Consider the following 22,440-nt stretch of genomic DNA (forward strand, 5'->3'; position numbering starts at 1 on the left):
AATATTAGTAGTGCAAACAAGATGACATGGTCAAATTAGCATGAACTCATGCGCATGCACCAGCGCTTTGTTCCGATTTGATGAAACAAAAATCTTAATATCTCCTTTGTTTTTTGACAAAATACTTTGAAATTTTAGGTTAAGGTATATAATATAAGGTTCTACAATATGTTAGATATGAAAATTCTTCCGAATCTGTAAACCGCAGAGATTCCAAACCTTCATGAGTGCCTTCGACTAATTTAGTACACTTTTCAATCTATTCAGTGCGAAGGGATTCTTTGGCCCCCTTCTATGAGTTACTGTCCCTGAAAGTTTTTGCTGCTTCAATTTAAATGAACTTTTTTTTCAAAGGGTGTATGCTACAGACATGGGACCAACTGCATTGGCATGTTTGACCTTGAAATGTAGGTCAATGTCATTTAAAATGAAAAGAAATTCCTTATATATATTTAAAAATGAAACAGTTAACTAAATAACCTTGTGCTGTTCTTTCTAAACTTTTTTTACTACACTGCATTTTCGATGATTTCCCTCTATTGTTTTTACTTCTCCAGGTGCCCCAGTCTAAAAAAAATAGCGCCACACGATGTTTCATAAAATGGAGGTAACTCTAAAACTCAGACTTGGTGATAGGCATTCATGTGCATTTTCTTTATCAGAAAGATAAAAAAAATAATATTTAAAAAGAACAGCTAGAGGAATTGATTATATGCAAGGAAATAGGAAATTTTGAAAGGATGAATTCTTTCTAGCTTCAGAAACGATTCGGTTTTTGACATCTTACATTACTAAGATACTGCGCTATGTCTTATTTTTTGTAAATCATTTATTTTATAGGGAACATGTTGAAGATCATCCCCTAAATTACATATGTACCGAAAAATAAACTCTCAAGATATTGATCATTAGTCGACTGACTCTCAATTGTCACGCTTCATGGCATAATTGCTGATCAACAACCGTGTTGTTGTTTAGCATAGTCCGCTTTCTCTCATGAGGTGCATGCCAGTCATAGTATAAACACAATTAACTACTCAAGTCATGAAAAAGTAGGTGTCAATACTGAAATGCAATAAAAATTTATTCATGGCGGTCGCCAATTATGACCATGGTGCAGCTAGTTTAACCATGGCGCACATAAATTTTACCATGGTGGGCCGCCATGGTAAAACCCGTTATGGAGAAGCATGCTCTTCCGAAATTGTGAAATGTGTGGCCCCAGGGTCAGGGGTTCTTGTGGGGTGGGGGCTCTACTGATTATAAAGTGAAAATGCATTATTTTTAGCTCACCTGAGCTTTCACATTTTCATCTTCTTCTCAAGAACCACTGGGCCAATATAAACCAAACTTGCCGCAAAGTATCCTTGGGTAAAGGGGATTCAAGTTTGTTCAAATGAAGGGCCACGCCTTCTTCCAAGGGGAGATAATTATGATTTTGCAAAAAATTAATGGCATCATTTAAAAATCTTCTTATCAAGAACCACTGTGTTTGAAAGTATGAAACTTACATAGAATCATTGTGAGGAAGTGTAGATTCAAGTTTGTTCAAATCATGACCCGTGGGGGGTAGGGTGGGGCCACAATGGGGGATCAAAGATTTACATAGGAATACATAAGAAAAATCTTCTTCTTAAGAATAGCAAAGCCATGATTATTAGACGCATTTATATGGAAGCATCCTTAGATAGCGTAGATTCAAGCTTGTTTAAATCATGACCCTCGGGGGTAGGGTGGGGCCAAAATGGGCAATAAAAGTTTTACATATGAAAAAATCTTTAAAAATCATCACAAGAACAACAAAGGCATGATTGGTCATAATAATATAAAAGCATAATCAGTTAAATGTAGATTTATATTTGTTCAAATCATGCCCCCCCCACCCCCACCCCCTCAGGAGAATAGAGGGGCCATAGTAGGGGATCATAGTTATACAAGGGAATATAAAGGATATATCAATAAAAATTTTCATCTTAAGAACAGCAAAGCCATTACTGTAAACCAACTATTATTCGCATAATTTTTAATTTTCGATTCGTCAGTTTGAAATCAATCAGCGATGAATAATTTTCGTGCCTGAGGAAACATTCCCAACAAATACAAAGCAAAATAAATGGTACATGGTGGTTAATATTCGTAATTAATATAGGTCGCTAAACTCGCGAATATTTCTCTCACGCCAATAAAATTTGGTATATAGTATGTGTCATATTAATTCAAAACCATCCTTAGAAAGTTTGGATTCAAGCTTGTTCAAATCATACCCTCCCCAACCATTTTTATATTTAAACTTTTCAATACTAAACTGATTTCTGCTTTTTCCTAGCTAAAGTGCTCAGGTGAGCGATGTGGCCCTTGGGCCTCTTGTTAGGGCCCCGCAAGAATTTGCGGGTGCCCTATAGTAATCACTCTGTCTGTCTGTCTGTCCATCCGTCTGTCATTCTTCCATCCACAAATTTTCTGTTTTTCTAATAATTTTTTTTATAGTTGACCAATTAAGTTCAAATTTGGTATGTTGGTTGAAGAGGCAGTAAGACATATTTTGATGCTAAGTTTGGTTCTCTATGTCATCCAGTTTGGAGCTGGAGTGGTGGGGTAGATTCCTTAACTTTACATTAGAATGAATGCCAGGGCAAAGAGAGATAACTGCTGAGAATGTTCCTATTGTAAACTATGAAAGCTACAGCTAGTCCCGTGGGATTAATTAACTTTCCTCTTAAAGAAAATCCAAAGCATTATCTGTTTCTGTCAAATTGAGATTAAATAACACTTCTGTCTGCAAATGAAGTTTGTTTTGAAGTTAAGGTCAATTCTGAATGATTTTTACTTTCTCTGAAATGTGCTTTATTTTGGTAAAATACACAATGAGTTATGAATTTATTGAATTCTAAAAACAAAGATATACATAATGATATCTTTTTTATTTTTTAATTTATTTTTTTATTTCTTTCTTCTTTTTTTGACTGCCTTTTGTAAATTCAAGAACACTATTAAGGAGGTTGGATCCTGCCATCAAAAGTAATGAGAATTTTTTATCAAGTATATTTTTAGAATTTATACACATAGCTTTATTAAAAATCAAAACAAAAAATGGGGGTCAATGCACTTCCTTTGGCGCTACAGAGCATTTAGTTTGACCTTTTTGCACTGTAAATACGTCTTACACATAAATCAATTTTTAAAGTTTTTCCTCCAATATTTTTTGTTCAAATAAATTATGGGAACAAAAACAGTCTTATTTCATCTGAAATAGACACATTAAAATTTGTGACAATGAAGAAATTTTCAAATTACTCCGCATGTTCAATTATTTGACCTTTTTGCACTAAAACATTTTCATTTTTCTGGCATTAAAAATTTAACAAGGAAAAAAATCATCTGAAAGTAATGACATTTTACTGAATTTAAGATTAATGGTTAAAAGTATCGTATATATTCAGAAAAGAAAATTAAAAGTGAGGGTCTGTGATGTTAATTTTTAGATATAACTAAAATAGTGCTAATTTTAAGCTAAATTAGGACTTTTTTTTCCCTTCATTTTCACAAAATATTTGCTATATTTATCAAATATGATGATAGAATTCATGACAGTTTATCTAATAGACAATTTAGGACCAGTATAAAACAGTCCACTGCACAAAATAACTATGTGTGCAGACTGCATGTAAAAATAAGAATCCAAACTTAACATACTTTGAAAGAGAAAATATGATCATTTTCTTCTAAGAAAACCTTCTGCCACAAAATATAGTTCCTCACTTAATGCTTTTGGTATGGAATTTAATCGTGTAGTTTTAACTGAATATAGTTAAATTGGCATTGTAGAATCCAAATTTATTGTAAGAATTAAAACATTATGCAGAATTTTTGAAATATAGGTTAAGATAAAAATCTGCTCAAAAGCTCAGGAGCGAACCTCGTTAATTTTAACAGGTAGCCCAATAATAACCTCATTCTATCATTACTGAAAAAGTTCTTTTGAAGACTTGGAAGAAAAGGATGAGAGAGCAGTACAATTAATCCCCTGGGATTAATCATCTTGTCTAGTGCAGAATATTTTAGAGGCTTATATTTATTTGTCACTTTAAGATAAATTAACACCTTTGTCAGCAACTGATGTTTGTTTTGAAGTTAACTTAAGGTCAAGCCTGGGTGATATTTGCATTTACTGAAGGCTGGCATTTTATAAAACACATGCTTTAAATATACCTATAATTGAGTTATTATAGATATAGTGTTTTTTACTGCCTTGTGTAAATACAGGTATACTTTTTACAGGTTGTTGGATATTCAGGAATTATCTTGAAATTTTATAAACACAGTTGTTGTTGCATATTCTTCTTCATACATGTATATTTTAAAATTTTTGTAATCAAGTAAAATTCTCATTCTGTAAGCTGCACTCTTATATTTCTACCCTTCGGCGGGGCCCTTGCTGACTGGTCAGTTTTCTAGTTAATCCTCTGCTCTGCTTCTGGGTATCAAGTAAACAAAGTGTATACTTATGGTGAGCAAGGGTGCCTCTTTCAAAATTGTGAATTTCATGGCCTCTGGTTTAAAACTAGAACCCAATTCAATTGTGGGAAAGTTGTTACATGATACTCAAGTGACCTACAAGGCCCATGGGCCTCTTGATAATTTTATATTGTGATAACAGATTATTTTTCTTCCTTTTCTCCATGTTAAAACTTCTTCATGTCATGGTTTGACATAATTAAAAATCAAGCAGTGCTTCATACGTCATCCTTATATTTTTCCTTTGAATCTAATGCTAATAGTTCTAGATAAAAATCAATGTTGGAAAGTTTTTTAAAAAAAATTGTGAAAATTAGGGAGAGGGTCATTACTCCTTAAGGAGCAACCAGAGTAAAAAAAAAAGGTCTGTTCTCTAACTTTGTTTTGGAACATGGTGCATCAGTGTATTTCTTTGTTTTCTTTTGTACAGACCCCTGAAATCTCTACAGAAGTATCAAAGTTCCTGGATATGTCACTATCATTCAACAACCGCTTCCTTGCCATGTTTACAGACAAAGGGGTGATATGGATAGGCTCCTCAGATCTTCAGGTTGGTAACAAATAACATTTGAATGATATTTCTTGATTAACTTTCTCAAATATGGCTTTTTAAATTTGATTTCCTTCTTTTCATACTGTAGAATGTTGTCACAGAGAACTCCTATATATATTATGCAGTACATTGTATTTGACATATTTTATAGAAAAAATACTGTGAATTCAACACGAAATCTCCAACTCCACCTCAGCAACTCTCCTGGTAAGCTAGAGATTTTTCTTTTTTGGGCCTTGCAAGGATTTGAGGGTGCCCTATAGTATCACTCTTTCTGTCTGTCCGTCTGTTTAGCTGTCTGTATGTCTGTCCATCTGTCATTCTTCCGTCCACAAATTTTCTGTTTGTTTCTAATAACTTTATTTAGGTCACCTGAGTCACTCAGGTGACCTATTGCTATCTGTTTTCATCTGTCGTCATGCGGATGTGCATCGTGCGTAAACTTTTCACATTTTCGACTTCTTCTCAAGAACCACTGGGCCAATTTCAACCAAACTTGCCACAAAGTATCCTTGGGTAATGATGATTCAAGTTTGTTCAATTGAAGGGCCAAGCCTTTTTCCAAGGGGAGATAATTAAGAATTAGTGAAAAATTAATGGCATCTTTTAAAAATCTTCTTCTCAAGAACCACTGGGCCAAGAAAGATGAAACTTATATGGAAAAATCCTCAGATAGTGTAGATTCAAATTTATTTAAATCATGACCCCCGGTGGTAGGATGGGGTCACAGTGGATGATCTAAGTTTTACATAGGAATACATTGGAAATATCTTTTAAAATTTTCTTCTCCAGAACCACTGCAGTGGTAAAAAAGATGACACTTAGGTGCAAACATCCTCAGATAGTGTAGATTCAAGTTTGTTCAAATCATGACCCCTGGGGGTAGGGTGTGGCCAAAATGGACGATCAAAGTTTTACATAGGAATACATAGGAAAAATCTTTAAAAATCTTCTCCAGAACCACTGGGCCAAGAAGGAAGAAACTTGTGTGCAAACATCCTCAGGTAGTATAGATTCAAGTTTGTTCAAATCAAAACCCCCTTGGGTAGGGCAGGACCACAATGAACGATCAAAATTTAACATGGAATACAGTACAGCTCACAAGTTTCTTCCACCCCACCGTGGAAAACACATGGTGGAAAATACCCCGTGTTACACCATGTACACGGAGTTCCACCGTGTGCGTATATTGCGATTACACCAAAGACGCACCGTGTCACACCGTGGACATTACCGTTTCATCGGGTGACCCTCCGTTCCACCGTGCAAGAAAATTACGGAAGAAAATGGTTTGTTTATAAAAATAAAATTAGAATTGAAATTATAGGTATGTTGGTTTAATTGCTAGAAAGAAATAGTAAATGAAAAATTATTTAATTCAAACAGCTCACTATCATACATATAAGGTCGTAACATAACAGCAGCGTTCAGTGTAGACTTTGGTTCACCGTTGACGGTATACATGTATATATCAATTGAATAAATTTATTTTGATTTCTGTTGAATTCATATTTCATATTCAATTGAAAACAAAAATAACATGTCGATTGTGCAAATTAATATATTTCTGACGTATGCTATAAGTGCGCAGGTACAAATCCAAGTACAGGTACATTGTCTTTGAACTTAATAATTATTCAATGTAAAACATAGATACGGATCGATAATTTTAGTTGTTATTTTCTCTGTGAAATAATATGGTATTAAAGGTATTGAGAGTAAAGGCATTTACAAATAATACCTATGATATCAGATAATTAATTTAGCATCATCTGATCACTACATCATAAATAATAATAGTGAAAAAAATTGTCGAGTCAGTATATTATGATATTCATATGGTATATGAATAAAGTCTTATTTTGCAGAAATAAAATAAAAAGTGTAGACCACTTATCAATGAAGATACTAAGTTGCTACATGTGAGGAAGAAAAAGTACATGTACATGCAAGAAAAAAAAAAGAAGCAAAACACATAGCATTCACTAAAAAATCTTATACTTAGTTTGGTAGTCGTAAAATCGGCAAATTCACATGAAATTCAAGCAGTTGTATGCATCCATTGATTAAACATGACATTAAGAGACATAAATGTAAAAAAAATTCAATGTTTGAATGTTTATTTCTGTCGAATATGTAAAGTGTCAGTATTTCTATCTGGGTATTTTTTTTTTATTACTACTTAATCTTCTACGATCAGTACGAAAAGTAAAAAAGAAATCACTTGAACTGCCAATGCAGCATTCTTAAAGTTCTTTTACAAATTATATACTATTCACTTTTTTCGTAATAATTAAAAATTATTTTGAATTCCATATTTTATAATGTTAAGATATGAGAGAGAGAGAGATATTTTACTTTCAGGTTCATCCTTCTGTTCTTTTTTTTTTTCTTCTCATATACATATAATGTATCTCTCTCATTTTTTTTTTTATGAAATCATAGTTCACCTCCAGTTTTTATTAATCGAAAAGAAATAGAATCGGTGCAATTTAGGTACAAGTTCAACGCATCACACACGGAATCCACGTGCTCTACCTGTCAATCAAATACCGGATATCGATGAATTGCAGAAACTTCTCGTGTATGTATAAAGTCGCTGCTTGGCTAATATATTTCACACCTGTTCAGAAGAAAAATATATTGGGACATTCAGTTGCTGTGGCCCTTGGGACATTATTCACATGTTGAAACTCTAGACGAGTGTATACTATACACCTCAACTGGCTTCGAAACTAACACGTGTCGGGAAGTTAATTGGAACTTGAAAAATAAACAACTACTAGTATTTATTTTTATTGTTTATAGAATTTTTAGTACAGCAACATATTTTTAAAAAACAAGTTACAGTTACAAACGAATATTATTCGAATATTATTCTACTGTATCTAGATTATATAAAGTCGTTATACTGTAACATAACTTACTGGTGAAATGAAGAAAAAAGAAATCATAACTCTCCCTGTCGTAAAATTGTCTCTCTTTCATTGATTTTATTTATCATTAAAATGCTGTTTTTGAAAAGGATTAGAATAAATCCTTAAAAAGGACAGGTAATACAATAAATAGGCGTATGTAAATATTGTTCTTTTTTTAACATGTCCGTGTAGAAATTATCCATAAAACTCATTATGGAAAGGGGGGCTGTTATTACATGTAGGGAGAGCACATATACAGTATGCTTGCTTTTATTTAATGGTTTGAAAAATCTCCGCTAGGTACTAGTAAAATATAAAATCTTCAATCTAGTTTTTCATATCTCCTATTCATATGCCTAGTTAGGCAGTGAACCTATTAACAATTATAGACTTTATTTTCATACACGTTACGGAAGAAAACTGTTTGGCTTTTTACATCATTGTTTAACATAGAACATATTGCAGAAATTTCATTTTCATTGAATAGTATCATTAGAAATTTTTTCCATTTTCGACGTCGACAATATTGTTAAGCATAATTATAACGTTTTACATCTTATCGTTTACATATTGTGATTATTCTTGGCGACAAGTTTTGTGAAAATGTTGTGCCCATGCTTCGATCTGTACACAAAATGCAAATTAAATATTAAGGTTTATAATTTAAACATAATTCTGAACAATTACAAACAGACACAGATGAAAAAGTGGGGCATCTTCAATACCTGAATATCAACATTTCATATTTTCTGATGGACTGGGCAGAGATTTACTCATTACACAGAGACTACATCGGGTCTCATCTCAATATGGGTTCCATTACAGGACGGAAATTTAAGTCAATCTTTTCATAGCTATTTTTTTCATCCGATTCAAATTAAATAAACAATATATTTTCTGTGTCATATTTTGATGTAGTAATTATTTACATATACACCAGTTTCTACAGTAATTTATAATTTTAAAAAAAGTACATCGGATAAGATAATCAATTGACAATTCCACATAGATTTCCTGAGCATAGTACAAATGCAGAATATTCCTTTCTTATTTTTTTTTAATTTAGATTTAGCTTTTGTTTTACAAAGAAAATAATCTTTAAGAAGATATCTTCCAAATAACACAAGATTGCTGACTGCTTTGAAAAATTCCGTCTTTGTTAAATTCATTGACACATCAGTACAATTATATCGAAAGTAGGAAAATGTACGCTGCGGATGATATGCATTTCAATGATTTTTATTCTAAAATCTTCAATGAATTATTTTAAAGTAATTTCAAAGAGTTCCACGGAGCAAACGCACCATGTCCCACCGTGTACACACCGTGTCACACCATGTGCCAGCTTAGCGCTGAAAACGAAACATCAAAGACACCGACATTTTTCAAAGTCCACGCAAAAGCGTGGACCAAGGGTCCACCGTGGCCGGTGTTTTCCGGAAGATACTCGTGAGCTGTACTGTACATTGGAAAAATCTTCTTATCCAGAACTACTAGGCCAAGAAAGATGAAACCTCTGTGGAAACATCTTCAGGTAGTGTAGATTCAAGTTAATTTTTTTAAAATCATGATCCCCGGGGGTAGGGTAGGGCCACAATGGACAATGAAAGTTTTACGTTGAAATACATAGGAAAAATCTTGAAAAAATTCTTTTCTCAAAAACAGCAAAACCGTGATTGGTTATATTTACATGGAAGCATCCTCAGATAGTATAGATTCAAGTTTGTTCAAATCATGACTCTTGGGATAGAGTGGGACCACAATGGATGATCAAAGATTTACACATGAATACTTATGAAAAATCTTTAACAATCTTCTTCTCAAGAATAGCAAAGCCATGATTTGTCTTATTTATATTTAAGCATATTTGGGTAATGTTAATTCAAATTTCTTGACCCCCTGGGGTAGGGAGGGGGCACAACAGATGATCAAAGTTTTTTAATTAGGAATTTATAGGAAAGATCATTTAAAAATCTTCTCAAAAACAACAAAACCATGATAATTAAGCCATTTTTATACAATTTAATTGAACAGTCAGGTAATCACTGCCCCGTAGGATCTGACATGCATTGTTACAATTTTTTTTTTACACATAGGGTCATCATGACCTTTCCTTGGTGCCAGCTTTACAATAGACAACAGCTGTATAATTTTCATTACATTTATTAAAGACTTGAACAAAAACATATACAATCTTGCATTACTCATAACTGTGATGGACATCAGGGAATTGGCATTAAATGGCCGCATTGCATAAATGTACAATCAAAAAATAGGGTCCAGGAGGGATAGCTGGCATACCGACTAATAAGTACCGGGCAAAACCCAGGGATTTATCAGCCTATTTTGGGAAACGCTGCATTTTTGGGGAATTGGGAAAAATTTACCGGCTGTGTGATGAAATTGGGAAAAATTAAAAATGTGGCTTAAATCATGTATTCAGGTGTAATTAATTTAACATTTCAGCATGAACTCTAATTTGGGCGATAAAACAAACAATTAGATATGATCCAACTTCATCATATAAGATCAATTATGAATAATAGACTAATAAAAGTAAAATTGACATCAATGAGTTTAAAGTATTTATACAACTTAGGGTAGTACATGTGTGTATTAGATTCCAATTTAGGTCATTATAGAATCTGTTTCTGGAGATTATAAACCTCCTGCAAAAAATTATACTAAGTACACATTTTCTCAAAGTCCTCTTTTAATATGTATTAATGCATTGAAAATATATTTTTCTATCTGAAATGATACTTTCAGTCCTTATCATTCACTCGTAGATCAATTGAGTAGGTGGAAATAACTTAATAAATCTATATAATTACACAATATCACTATTTTCAGAAAAACGGAGGAAATTCGGATTAAAAGTTGGCGATGTTTTTACAGTGTTTTTAAACATGCATTATGACTGTAGCTTTCCTAAATGAGTTAAACAGATGAAAATTACAGAAAATCTGACAGTTATTTACTTTGTGTTTTTCCAAGATAATTAAATATAAAAGCATTGTTCACCAATTGGGAAAAAATACTGCCAAATTGGGAAAAAGTGAACTCATTTTCAATTGGGAATGGGGCCGAATTTCGGCCCCTGAGAAGGTACTGATAAATCCCTGAAACCAGTGGCCCTGTGTTGGTCACAGATGACCGAGATCCCAAATTTAGGTACTAGACATTAGGGACCAGGAGATTTGCGAGCACATCTGTATACCCTGCTTCCGGTGATTGCTTCTGGTCAGCAGTACTTTTACACCCAAGTACTCCAGTACTAAGCCTCCCCTCCTGTTACAAGAGGTGGAGGGGGCCCCAGGCCTGCAGACTTGGCTATGACCCCAATCGAAAACTTTTTACTTGTCTTTTTACTTGACTTTAATTACACATTGCCATAGGTTGGATACTTTGTAGACAACCTGTCTACCCAACAATGTGCCCACCAACTTGTCTGATGGCTGGGCAGGGAAACAACGAGCCAGATGTGTTCACAACCCTCCCACTCATCCCTCCGGACCCGCCACAGACATCGATATGATGTTCCTCCATTACTTTACATTAGGGGATACTTTTCCCTTCCCTTGAATGAGGGACCACAATCCACTTTTTACGTTATTTGAGAAAGTTCTCTTGCCAAGCTCGGAGAGGTGGGTACCATCAAATCTAAACAAGTCCGGATTGGCAACGGATATGTTTGCATGTGAAATTACACCCCCACCCATTTCTGTGACAAATTTTTAGATATTTTTGTTAATTCTTTTACGTTTCTTGTCTATCTTTTTTCCACTGTTCAGTGGAGCTCCATGCCAATAACGGCGTGGTAAAATGTGTGACCACACCAGTTTAGTATTTGGGAGGAGAGCATTATATCGCAGGAAGCTGCACTGAATCTCTTTTATGAATTTTTTGCTAGTTAAGTTTGGAGTTATCAAATCGTTGGATCCTAGATGAATTACTAAGTAATTTGGGGGTACTTCATGTTCGATGAGCTGTAGGATTTGTGGGTCTAATTCCTGCCATTGCATCCCCCTGCGTGATCTCCATAGCAGTGTGGCAGGGAGGTTCAGGCTTTGTCCTCCTGGGTAGTGTTTGGCTGCTTCCCCTGCCCAAAAAGGAATGGATGATCCTATGATCCATATTTTTAGACCTGCAATTCTTTGGGTTGGTTAGTTTTGGATTTTAAATTGACTATACACATGTCCAAATATGTTTGTAGTCCTAGTAGGTATGGGAATGTTGTTGTGAACCAAGCTACATGATCCTTATGTATTCAAGAAAAGCTACTGATTTCCATCTACCAAACTTCTGAATTTCAGAATCGGACGTGCCCTGTAATGCAAGGTCTGTTGCCCTCCCAATTCGAAAGCTGTGTGTGCCAAAATGGCCTGGTGTTGGTAATATGTTTTCAATAGCCTTTTGAAGGACTGCATTGAATTGGTATCTCGTCAATGGTTTTGTATTAAGATTGATTAGAAAACTGTGGTTAACAGGGGTATGGGGCCTACACTCGATAAAATCCAAGGTAGCTTTAACTGGGCACAGGGTAGCAAGTGGCTGGCTATGGATAATAAAGGTGGTATTCTTACCAACCTGGTCAGTTTTGGAGTGTGGTATGGTTAACCTTAAATAGGGCTTGTGTGGATGTGCTTGAATGTGTTTGAGTTGTATGCAATGGGATGAATTCTGTGTGTTTGAGTTGACTAAGGTGAATTCCCCTACACGAAGTAATGCAAAGTATGCTAATGAAAAAGCACATGTGAACAGTTTGACCTCGTAAGTAGAGCAACACACTGACTGTAGCGATATAAGAAGCTTTTCCAAAATTGGTAGGGTTATTGGGAGGCGGTTGTCTGGAACAACTCTGTTGTTGCGCTTTAAGCCTTGAAGTGCTTTGTTGATTTGGAAGGACTTGGTAGGGTCAGGAAGATGGTTTATTTTGTGGAAGTATGACAATGCACTAATGTAAAGGGACACTGAATTGGGTGACATTTTTTGGAGGATAGGTAGGCTATAAAATATAGTAATATGTTGCTGTGCAGTGGCCAGGTTTGCTGTAAGCCATAAATGTTTAAAAATGATCAGAATTTATTCAGTGCAGCCCGGTAAGCTTTGTAGGTGTTTTGTGATAAGGAGCTATGAATAAGGCGTTTGGACTCAGCAATTAAATTTCCCATATCTGCTTGGGGAGCTGTGTGGGCCACATCTCTACCTCTGGAGCTAGGTTGCGAAACTTTCCCCACCGTGAACGAGAAATACTGTCAGCTATTTTGTTCAGTTTTGTTGGGATGTGTTGGGCTTTAATTGTGATGTTATGTTGCAAAGTGAGGAGAACAAGTTTTCTGACAATGTTCATTACCTTTGTTGACTTAGATGTCAATGTGTTAATGACTTGTACAACTGCCATGTTGTCAATGTGGAAAAGTATGCGTTTGTTTGATAACCATGGGTGCCATAGCAGGAGTGAAACATATACTGGAAATAGTTCTAAGAATGTCATGTCACGAATAACATCAGAAAACACCCAGTGGGTAGGCCATTTTGAGTGAGCCCAGCGGCCAGCAAAAAAGATTCCAAACCCCCCATTAAACCCCCCTGCACTATCTGTGAATAGTTGTAGACTGTTATCTGATGACCAAATACCAGAACATATGACTGTGACCCCATTAAAGTGTTTCAAAAATTGGTGCCATACTGCAAGGTCTGCTTTCATACCTTGATTAACTCTTATCATGTGATATGGTTTTTTGATGCCAATAGTGGCATCAACTAGTCGCCTGCAAAAGGCTCTGCCAGGTGCTACTGTTTTGCAGGCAAAATTGAGGAGACCAATCAGTGATTGTAAGGCCTTTAAGGAGACCTTTTTACTTATCATGACTGTTTGAATGCTTTGTCGGAGAGAAACTAACTTGTCTTGCGGAAGTCGCATTACCATGTGGATAGTGTCAAATTCAATTCCTAGAAAAATTATTGTTGTGCTGGGCTCGGTGGTTTTGTCAAGAGCTATTGGTATTCCGATATGGCTACAGATATTTTTGAAAAGGTCGAGGGTAGATTGGCACCAATTAGAATTTGGTGGTCCCGCGAAGAGAAAATCATCTAAATAGTGTAGAATATGGGGGTTACGTGAGCTAGATTGAATGATCCAATGTAATGCAGTTGCGAACTTCTCCCAGATTGCACAGCTGATGGATGCACCGAATGGCATCATTTTGTCAAAAAAGTATTTACCCTGGAATTTAAACCCCAATAGATCAAAATCATTTTTTGGCCACAGGAATGAGCCGGAATGCAGATTTTATATCGGATTTAGCTAATAAAGTACCTGCCCCCAGTGTTGCGATGATGGCTGCTGCGTCGTCCACTGATGCGTAGTGTACTGAACATGCAGCTGGATCTATAAAGGAATTGATTGATTGATGTTCTGGGAAGGACAGGTGATGGATGAGTCTAAAATCTCCATCTTTTTTGGGGACAAGTCCTAATGGTGAGATTTGAAGGGATGAGAATGGTGGGTATTCAAATGGTCCCCCTACCTTCTGGAGCAGGAGTTCTTTATGTATTTTGTGTTCCACTATACTGGGGTTTACTATAGCACTTTTTAAATTTTTTGATTCCCTGTAAATTCTTGGGCCATTGTACTGGAGTTGAAAACCATGTAGGAAACCATTTATGAGAAAAGATTTAGCACTGTAACCTTGTATATAAGCAGACTAATTGTAGAGATCAATTGGAGTTTTTCCTAAACTGTTGATATCCTCGTTAGAATTGGGTATTTCTATTCCTGCATTTGATCGAGGGATGTGATCCGCCACATGAATTGCACAAGTGGACAAACCTGCAATTTGGGTAGAATTTGCATGACTTGCCTGAATTAAAATCATAACAGTAACGATTGGGTGCTGAATTTACCTTTTTCTTAGCTGCTGGTATATTGGGCTGTTAATGTTGGGGGAAAAAATTTTATGTGGGAGATATGGGCTTTTCTTGGGCCTGCATGGTGTAATTGTTGGTGACATGGATCAACCACAGTTCAGAGTTTATGATTCCCCAAGATGAGTGTGGGTCTGACACTTTGCGAAGCCGAAATTGTTCATCATATGTGAACCAACCATTCCCAGATCTGTTGGCTGCCATTCTTACATCCCTCATATATTTAAAAAATTCTTGGGCTCTAGATCTATATATTTTTCTAACATAATACTTGTGAAGATGATGAAGGCTGAAGTCCATTTGTCGATTGACAAAAAGGTGCGGGGTTTATGCTTCACAAGGCACATTGTGCTGTTGCGTATTTGTATTTGGCCTTGTGTATCTAAGTGATCTGAGATTTCCCGCGCCGATTTTAATAGTATGGATAGATCGACAAATTTTCCCTCCCAAATTTTTTGTTTAATTTTTAGTGGAACATGGGCGCTAATGGGATCTATAGAACTGGGGGTTTGAGCAGGTTGGTAATCCGAAATGTTAAATGGGGGGCCACCGAATTCGCTATTGTTTGTATGGTGTGTTAAGGCATCTACTGTGGGGAGCAAAATGTCACACTCACCCGAGATGTTGCTCGACGTCTCCTCGTCTTGGCCCTCCAGACATCCTGTGGGTTCGTATTCATAAGCCTCATGGGTTGATTCCGCCACTGTTACTGTGGCTGGGGACGTTGATGTTGCAGTACTGGTCCGGTTTCCCCTAAGTCGTGGTCTTGTGTTGGTGGGATGTCCCGCCTCGTGTGTGGTCCGCTTGGATCTCCTTCCTCACCCTCTGCCCGGCGAAACAAAATTAGATCGCGCTCCTTTCTGGAGCATGAGGTGATCGTCTGTCTAACTGGCGGCATAGTTGAGACCAGGTAGCGTGTAAAATTGGTTTGACTTCCTTCGGATGATTGCGATAATAATTTTGATGTGGATCTCCTGCCTCACCCTGTTGCTGGATGGTGGGAAAAGGAAGTGCAACCTAATTAATCAACTCGTACCAATATGAGTCTTTTTCCTTTTGGATTATAACCAATTCGTTCCACTATTAGTTTTAACGATATTGTAATGTGCTTCCGTCAATTAAGTGAGATTAATTTGGTATAAGGGCAAATTAATCTGCCTTAATTTTGGTTGTAACATGTCATTTGATTGGATAAAAAAATTAATTTATATTGTATAACCTGGGTTTTTTTTTTTGGCAGCTTTCAATTTATATTTCATGGATCCTCTATGGATTGTTGTTTTATACTCAGGTGACCATTAAGGCCCTTGGGCCTCTTGTTATGATTAACCAATTAATTTCAAATATAGTATGTTGGTTGAATAGGCAGTAAGACATATTTTGATGCAAAGCTTGCTTCTCTCTGTCATCTGATTTGGAGCTGGGGTGGTGGGGTAGATTCCTTAACTTGACATAAGAATGAATGGGCAAAGAGAGATAACTGCTTAGAATGTTGCTATTGTAAGCTATGAAAGCTGCATTGAGTCCTGTGGGATAAATTAACTTTCCTCTTGATTCATTGATTGTATGTTGTTTTACGTCCCCTTCGAGAATTTTTCACTCATATAGAGACGTCACCATATACTGGTTAAGGGCTTCAAATTAAGACCTTTACTCAGCACTCAGGCCCATTGAGCAGTGAGGGTTCTTTGTCGTGCCAACACCTACCATGACATTTCGGGCATCGGTATTTAAGGTCTCATCTGAAGGACCCACAACTTTCACTTCAAAGTGCCGAGCGCTTGGCGAAGGAACAGTTGCTACCTATTTTTTATTGACTTAGGTCAGTTGCGGCCATGATTCAACACATGACCTTCCGATCACGGGGCGAGCGCTCTACCAACTGAGCTACCTTGACGGTAACTTTCCTCTTGAAGAAAATCCAGAGCATTATCCTTATCTGTCACATTGAGATTAATTAACACCTCTGTCTGCAAATGAAGTTTGTTTTGAAGTTAAATTAAGGTCAATTCTGAATGATGTTTACATTCTCTAAAATGTGGATTTAAGTAATGTTCATACTTTATTTAGGTAAAATACACAATGAGTTATGATTTTATTAAATTCTAAAAATAAGACAGAGATATCTTTTTTATTATTATTTTATATTCTTTCTTTTTTTTTTTAGGTCACCTGAGTTTACTCAGGTGACCTATTGCTATCTGTTTTCATCCGTCATTGTGCGTTGTCCGTCATGCGTTAACATTTAAGCATTTTCAGCTTCTTCTCTGAAACCACTGAACCAATTTCAACCAATTTTGGCATATAGCATCTATGGGGTGAAGGGGAGTTAAAATTGTGAAATTTATGGCCCCTGCCCCCTTGGGCCTGACTGGTGGGATTAAAACCATCAAAATAAAGGCAATGTTTAAAAATCTTCTTCTATACTCCTGGACATCAAGCAGCCAAACTGTAGGCATGATTGTAATCAGCATTGATCCCTCTACCAAAATTGTGGAATTCATGGCCACAGGGTTAGGGGTTCTGGTGCTAGGGTGGGGCTCTGAATATATGGTGAAAATGCATTATTTCTTTAAAAATCTTCTCCTCTGTTTCTGGGTATAAAGCAAACAAACTAAATGCATAGTTATGATGAGCAAAGCTGCCTTTTCCAAAATTGTGGATTTCATGGCCCCTGGTTCGGGGGTTCTGGTGTTAGGGCGGGGCTCTAATGATTATATAATGAAAATGCATTAATTCTTTGAAAATCTTCTCCTCTGCTCTCGGGTATTAAGCTGATGAACCATGTACATAGTTATGTTGAGCAAGTGCGTTTCTTCGAAAATTGTTAATTTTATGGCGTGGGTCAGGGGTTCTGGTGTTAGGGCAGGGCTCTAATGATTATATAATGAAAATGCATTAATTCTTTGAAAATCTTCTCCTCTGTTCTTGGGTTATTAAGCTGATGAACTAGGTGTATAGCTATGATGAGGAAGAGTTCCTCTTCCAAAATTTGAATTTCATGGCCCCTGGGTCAGGGGTACTGATGTTAAGGCAGGGCTCTATTGATTATATAATGAAAATGCATTAATTCTTGAAAATCTTCTCCTCTTCTCCTGGGTATTAAGCCGATGAATCATGTTCATAATAATGTTGAGCAAGCATGTTTCTTCCAAAATTTTGAATTTCATGGCCCCTGGGTCAGGGGTTCTGGTGTTAGGGCGAGGCTATATTGATTATATATTGAAAGTGCATTAATTCTTTGAAAATCTTCTTCTCTGCTCCTGGGTATTATGTTGATGATCTAAGTACATAGTTATGATGAGCAAGGGTGCTTCTTCCAGCATTGTAAATTTCAAGGCCCATGGGTCCGGGGTAATGTGGGGGGGGGGGGGGGGGGCTCTAATGATTATATATACTGAAAATGAATTAATGCTTTGAAATCTGCTCTTTTGGTATTAATCAAACATTTATTATGAGCAAGGATGCCTTTTCCCAAATTGTGAAATGTGTGACCCCAGGGTCAGGGGTTCCTGTGGGGTGGGACACTACTGATTATATAGTAAAAATGCATTTTTTCTTTGTTCTGCTGCTCTGACTCTGGAAATTAAGTAATCAAACTAAGCATGCTAAGTGTATAGTTATGATGAGCAATGGTGCCTCTTTCAAAATACACCGATCCATTTCTTATGTGTGTTAATTTTGACCAATCAGATTGCTGCATTATTGCGTCATTTGCATCTGCGCTGAGGTCGGACATCAGTCGGACAAAATGGCGTTATATATAATGGTGTTTACGGAGATGTTACACAAAAAGGTGTTTTTAATACGTTGTTTTTTAAAAGTCCTTTATTAACTACTTTACTATGGTGAAGCACTGTTCGTTCGGAACCTGTAAATCCGATAGCAGGTACCCAGATAAGCTGATGGGAGCAAAATTCATTCCATTTCCCAAGCCGAAATCTGATTTCAGAAATGCATGCGATGGACTTCCCTGTGTCGATGACCTCACAATCAGCTTAACGTAGACAAAATTACGAAACATACATATATATGTTCAAAGGTAAATATCATAGAAATTTATATTATACATTGACTAGCTACATATTACGTCAAATGTGTACAATGACATGTGCAGATGTGCACATGTACTCTGCAGTGCAGCACTGTGAGCAGTGATTGATCAATTAGGACTGCATTCAAGTGCATATTGTGTGTCAGATAACCAATCCTTATGCTAAGTTTACGTGATTTTTATTTATCATAACAAGTTTGGAATATTGGTGAATCAATAAATGAATTATCATAATTAACATTATTAAATATGTATACATATTGGAGTAATACAATAATTTTATAGAGAGAGAGAGAGGGATGTATCAGAGAAATGCTGTGATGGAAAGTTGTTTCCTGCCACATTGGAACTTTTTTAGAGATAATTTTTAAAATCATTTTAATTGTTCAATTTCAGCATTTTATTTCAATAGATGGCCCATCTGATGACTATCCAGATCCATGTGATGCACAAGCTGGTGAACTAAGGAGATCAAGACGAAAAATTGTATACATGTCTCACCATTCCAATGAGTTGACTGACTTTTCTACCAGGTTTGAATGTGCATAGTCCATAGAATCCAAATTAATACATTCATAGAAATATGATTTAACAATTTTTGATTTTTAGTAACTCCCAGAAATTAAAAAAAAATTAAAAATGACATTTCAAGTAAATGAATGTATTCAAGAGTGCATGATACTTCTAGGTAATAAAAATGGATTTAAGATCAATTTTAATTTTTTCACCAGTGATAGTTTTGCACCTCCTCCACACAGAAATTCTTCTTAGGTCATGATATTGCCTGTCAAACAGAGGAAGAATGTAAGTCCTTTCCCAAGAAAGTATAAGTCCAGAAATATACAAGACCTGTACAGTCTCTTTTTCAGGCTTGAGTCTATAGTGAAAACAAGGAATATTTCTGATCAGGATAATTTAATGATTCAAATCATTAATGGACACAGACATCAGAATGTATTTTAATGAGATGAACTATCAAGCTGATGCACTATCTAATATACTAAAAAGCATGCTCAAGAAAGAAGTTAGCAAGTTTGTCAAACATGTCTTTCATGAAACTACAATCTTTAGGTATTTTTTCAATAAATAAATCTTTCTTAGTATAGACAACAAATATACAGAAAGATGTACCTGTCACCATTAATTGGCCCTGGATTTGGAAATAATAATCATGATTTTTTTTCAATTGGTAAGAATCACCAGATGCTTGTAGGCAAAAATTTGGTAATTGAACAGCTTCTGAAATAAGACAGTTTCTAGCAGAAAATGGACATTTTATTTCTTAAACTCCAGTTTGTCCATCCAAACAAATTTTACCATCAGGTGAAGCAGCTAGAAATGAAAACGAAGGATTTATAACTAACCCACAGTCGTGAATGTGAATATTTTGATGCTTCTTCATCAGTTTTTGTTTGGCAACATTTTCATGACAATTTCCATAGGAGGTAGCTTCTGAACTGAAAGTTTTCTGATTAAATATATTACAAACAAAACTATCTGTTATATCTTTTTTCTCTTGCATATTTTATGGAATTGGGATGTAGTCACATGCTTATTCCTTTCTGCAAACCAAACCTCATTTGACGACTGATCAACAGTTGATCTTTCGATCTTTATAGCCTCCTCTTGTATTGTGTTGTGAAGTTGATTAAGTTCTTTAAATTTTGTGTTAATTTCAAATGGCATCTCACTGTCCAATGGGAAAACAGTATTTCCACAACTTCCATTTTCAATGGACGGAATGTTCTTGTAGTTTTTCAACTGAAAAAAAAAAAAACAACAACAATAAATGTTTTATTTTAAAATAAATGGTAATTTTTTTAATATTATCTTTGTATGTCCCTGAACCATGATATGTTTAATTTCATATTTCAGTGTTCTTATCCATGAAAATGTTTTCCCTTGCATCAAGAATAAGCAACTCGAAGAAGAAAATGAAAGATGAAGGAAGGAACTCGATTCGAAAGTAAAGGAAGTTGCAGCAGAGGTCTTTCATGTTTCCTGTCAAACAGAAAGAGATACCACTTTTACGCCTGATGATGTATCAAAGTCAAAAATTAAGAACTTATTTGAATTTTATACTGGGTTAACATTTTCAAGATTTGTAATGCTATTGTCTATGAGGAGAAAAGGAACGAAGCTCAAATGGACAGATTTCCTTTGTCACAACAACTGTTCATGTACTTGTGTCGACTTAGAAATGGTTTACATGTTAAAGATCTGGCATTTAGATTCAATGTAAAGGTTCAGACAGTGTCAACAGTTGTAAATGGAGTGGCCAAGTATATGTATTTAAGATTAGGCTCACTAAGCTACTGGCCTCATCGAAATGTCATTATAGATAATATGCCAGAATCATTTAAAATAGAATTTCCAACTTGTTTAGCCATTTTAGATTGTACTGAATTGAAAACAGAGAAGCCATCATCTCTGAAACAACAAAGTCAGTGTTACTCGGACTACAAGTCCTCAAATACATTGAAAGGTCTTGTTGTATGTGACCCTAGGGGTTCAGTTTTATTTGTGTCAGATTTGTATTCTGGAAGTATTTCTGATAATGATATTATTGAACAGTGTGGTTTTTATGAGTTTTTAAGGCACTTGAAAGAAAAAGAATTTATATTGTCTAATGATGCATTAATGGCAGACAAAGGTTTCCTTATTGAAAAGGAATTGACTCTACTAGACCTAAGGTTAAATATACCCCCTTTAGCATCAAGTGCAAAGTCACTTAATTAGTGCAGGAGAAGTGAATCTTACTCGACAAATTGCATCTCATAGGATACATATTGAAAGAGCAATAAATCAAATTAAATGTTTTAAGTTACTGAAGAGAAAAATTCCTGTAAGTATGTTTAAATGTATCAATGCACACTGGTTTATTGCAGCAATACTGACAAATTTTCAAGACACTTAAGTAAAAGTTTTTTTTTTTAAAATCATTCTTGTTTCTTTTTAATTCAAACCTTGATGTTCATATTTACATGTACATGTACTACATGATATGGGATAATGGGAGCAATGACCCCTGCTGTACATTGCCCAGAGGTGTCTTTGTAAGATAGAGTTCCTCCTGTAATAGGTAAGACAGGGGTGTGCCTTCAGCAGCAGGATCAGTCTTCAGTTTTTTTATTTCTTCAAAATCAATGCTTGGAATGCTTAAAATTCAGAAAAGCGTCCGAAAGTGGGTTAATCATACTGGTATACACAGGAATATACATATATAGAGAGAGACAGAGAAAGAAGAAGTATGATGATGAAGTAGTTTATAGTAGTACCTCATCTTGGGCATGGTGCTATGGACTGGTCTCTTTTTACATGGTTTTTGTTTTGGTTTGGCAAATACCATAGCTGTAACAGGTTCAGGAACTATCTTGGGACCTCTAGGTTTGTGCCATTGCTGTGGCATACTAGTGCATGCCAGTGCAGATGGCACTTCTGTCAAGCCCATGTTTTTGTAATGTACAATT

The 22,440-nt window shown here is 35.7% G+C and overlaps 2 protein-coding genes across 2 annotated transcripts in view; both read left to right on the forward strand.

The window, feature by feature from the left end:
• LOC133185339 (vacuolar protein sorting-associated protein 16 homolog) overlaps nt 1–22,440 on the forward strand; it is a 765,182-nt gene that overhangs the window by 170,297 nt on the left and 572,445 nt on the right. Inside the window, exons 7-8 of the mRNA XM_061320487.1 lie at nt 4,946–5,065; nt 5,220–5,275. Of these exons, the coding sequence (XP_061176471.1) occupies nt 4,946–5,065; nt 5,220–5,275 (176 nt within the window). The remainder of the gene's footprint in view (nt 1–4,945; nt 5,066–5,219; nt 5,276–22,440) is intronic.
• LOC133185505 (putative nuclease HARBI1) lies at nt 20,827–21,895 on the forward strand. The gene has a single exon (XM_061320785.1). It carries the CDS (start codon nt 21,116–21,118, stop codon nt 21,707–21,709), a length of 594 nt encoding a protein of 197 aa, XP_061176769.1. The 5' UTR covers nt 20,827–21,115; the 3' UTR covers nt 21,710–21,895.

The sequence above is a fragment of the Saccostrea echinata genome, unplaced genomic scaffold (genome assembly GCF_033153115.1).
Source record: "Saccostrea echinata isolate AGI-Se365-2 ecotype Australia unplaced genomic scaffold, CSIRO_AGI_Sech_v1 ptg000001l, whole genome shotgun sequence".
NCBI classification, from domain to species: domain Eukaryota; kingdom Metazoa; phylum Mollusca; class Bivalvia; order Ostreida; family Ostreidae; genus Saccostrea; species Saccostrea echinata.

What these genes read in the sequence shown, in the direction of transcription:
- LOC133185505 (XM_061320785.1), top strand. Translation starts at nt 21,116, where the DNA reads ATGGACAGATTTCCTTTGTCACAACAACTGTTCATGTACTTGTGTCGA.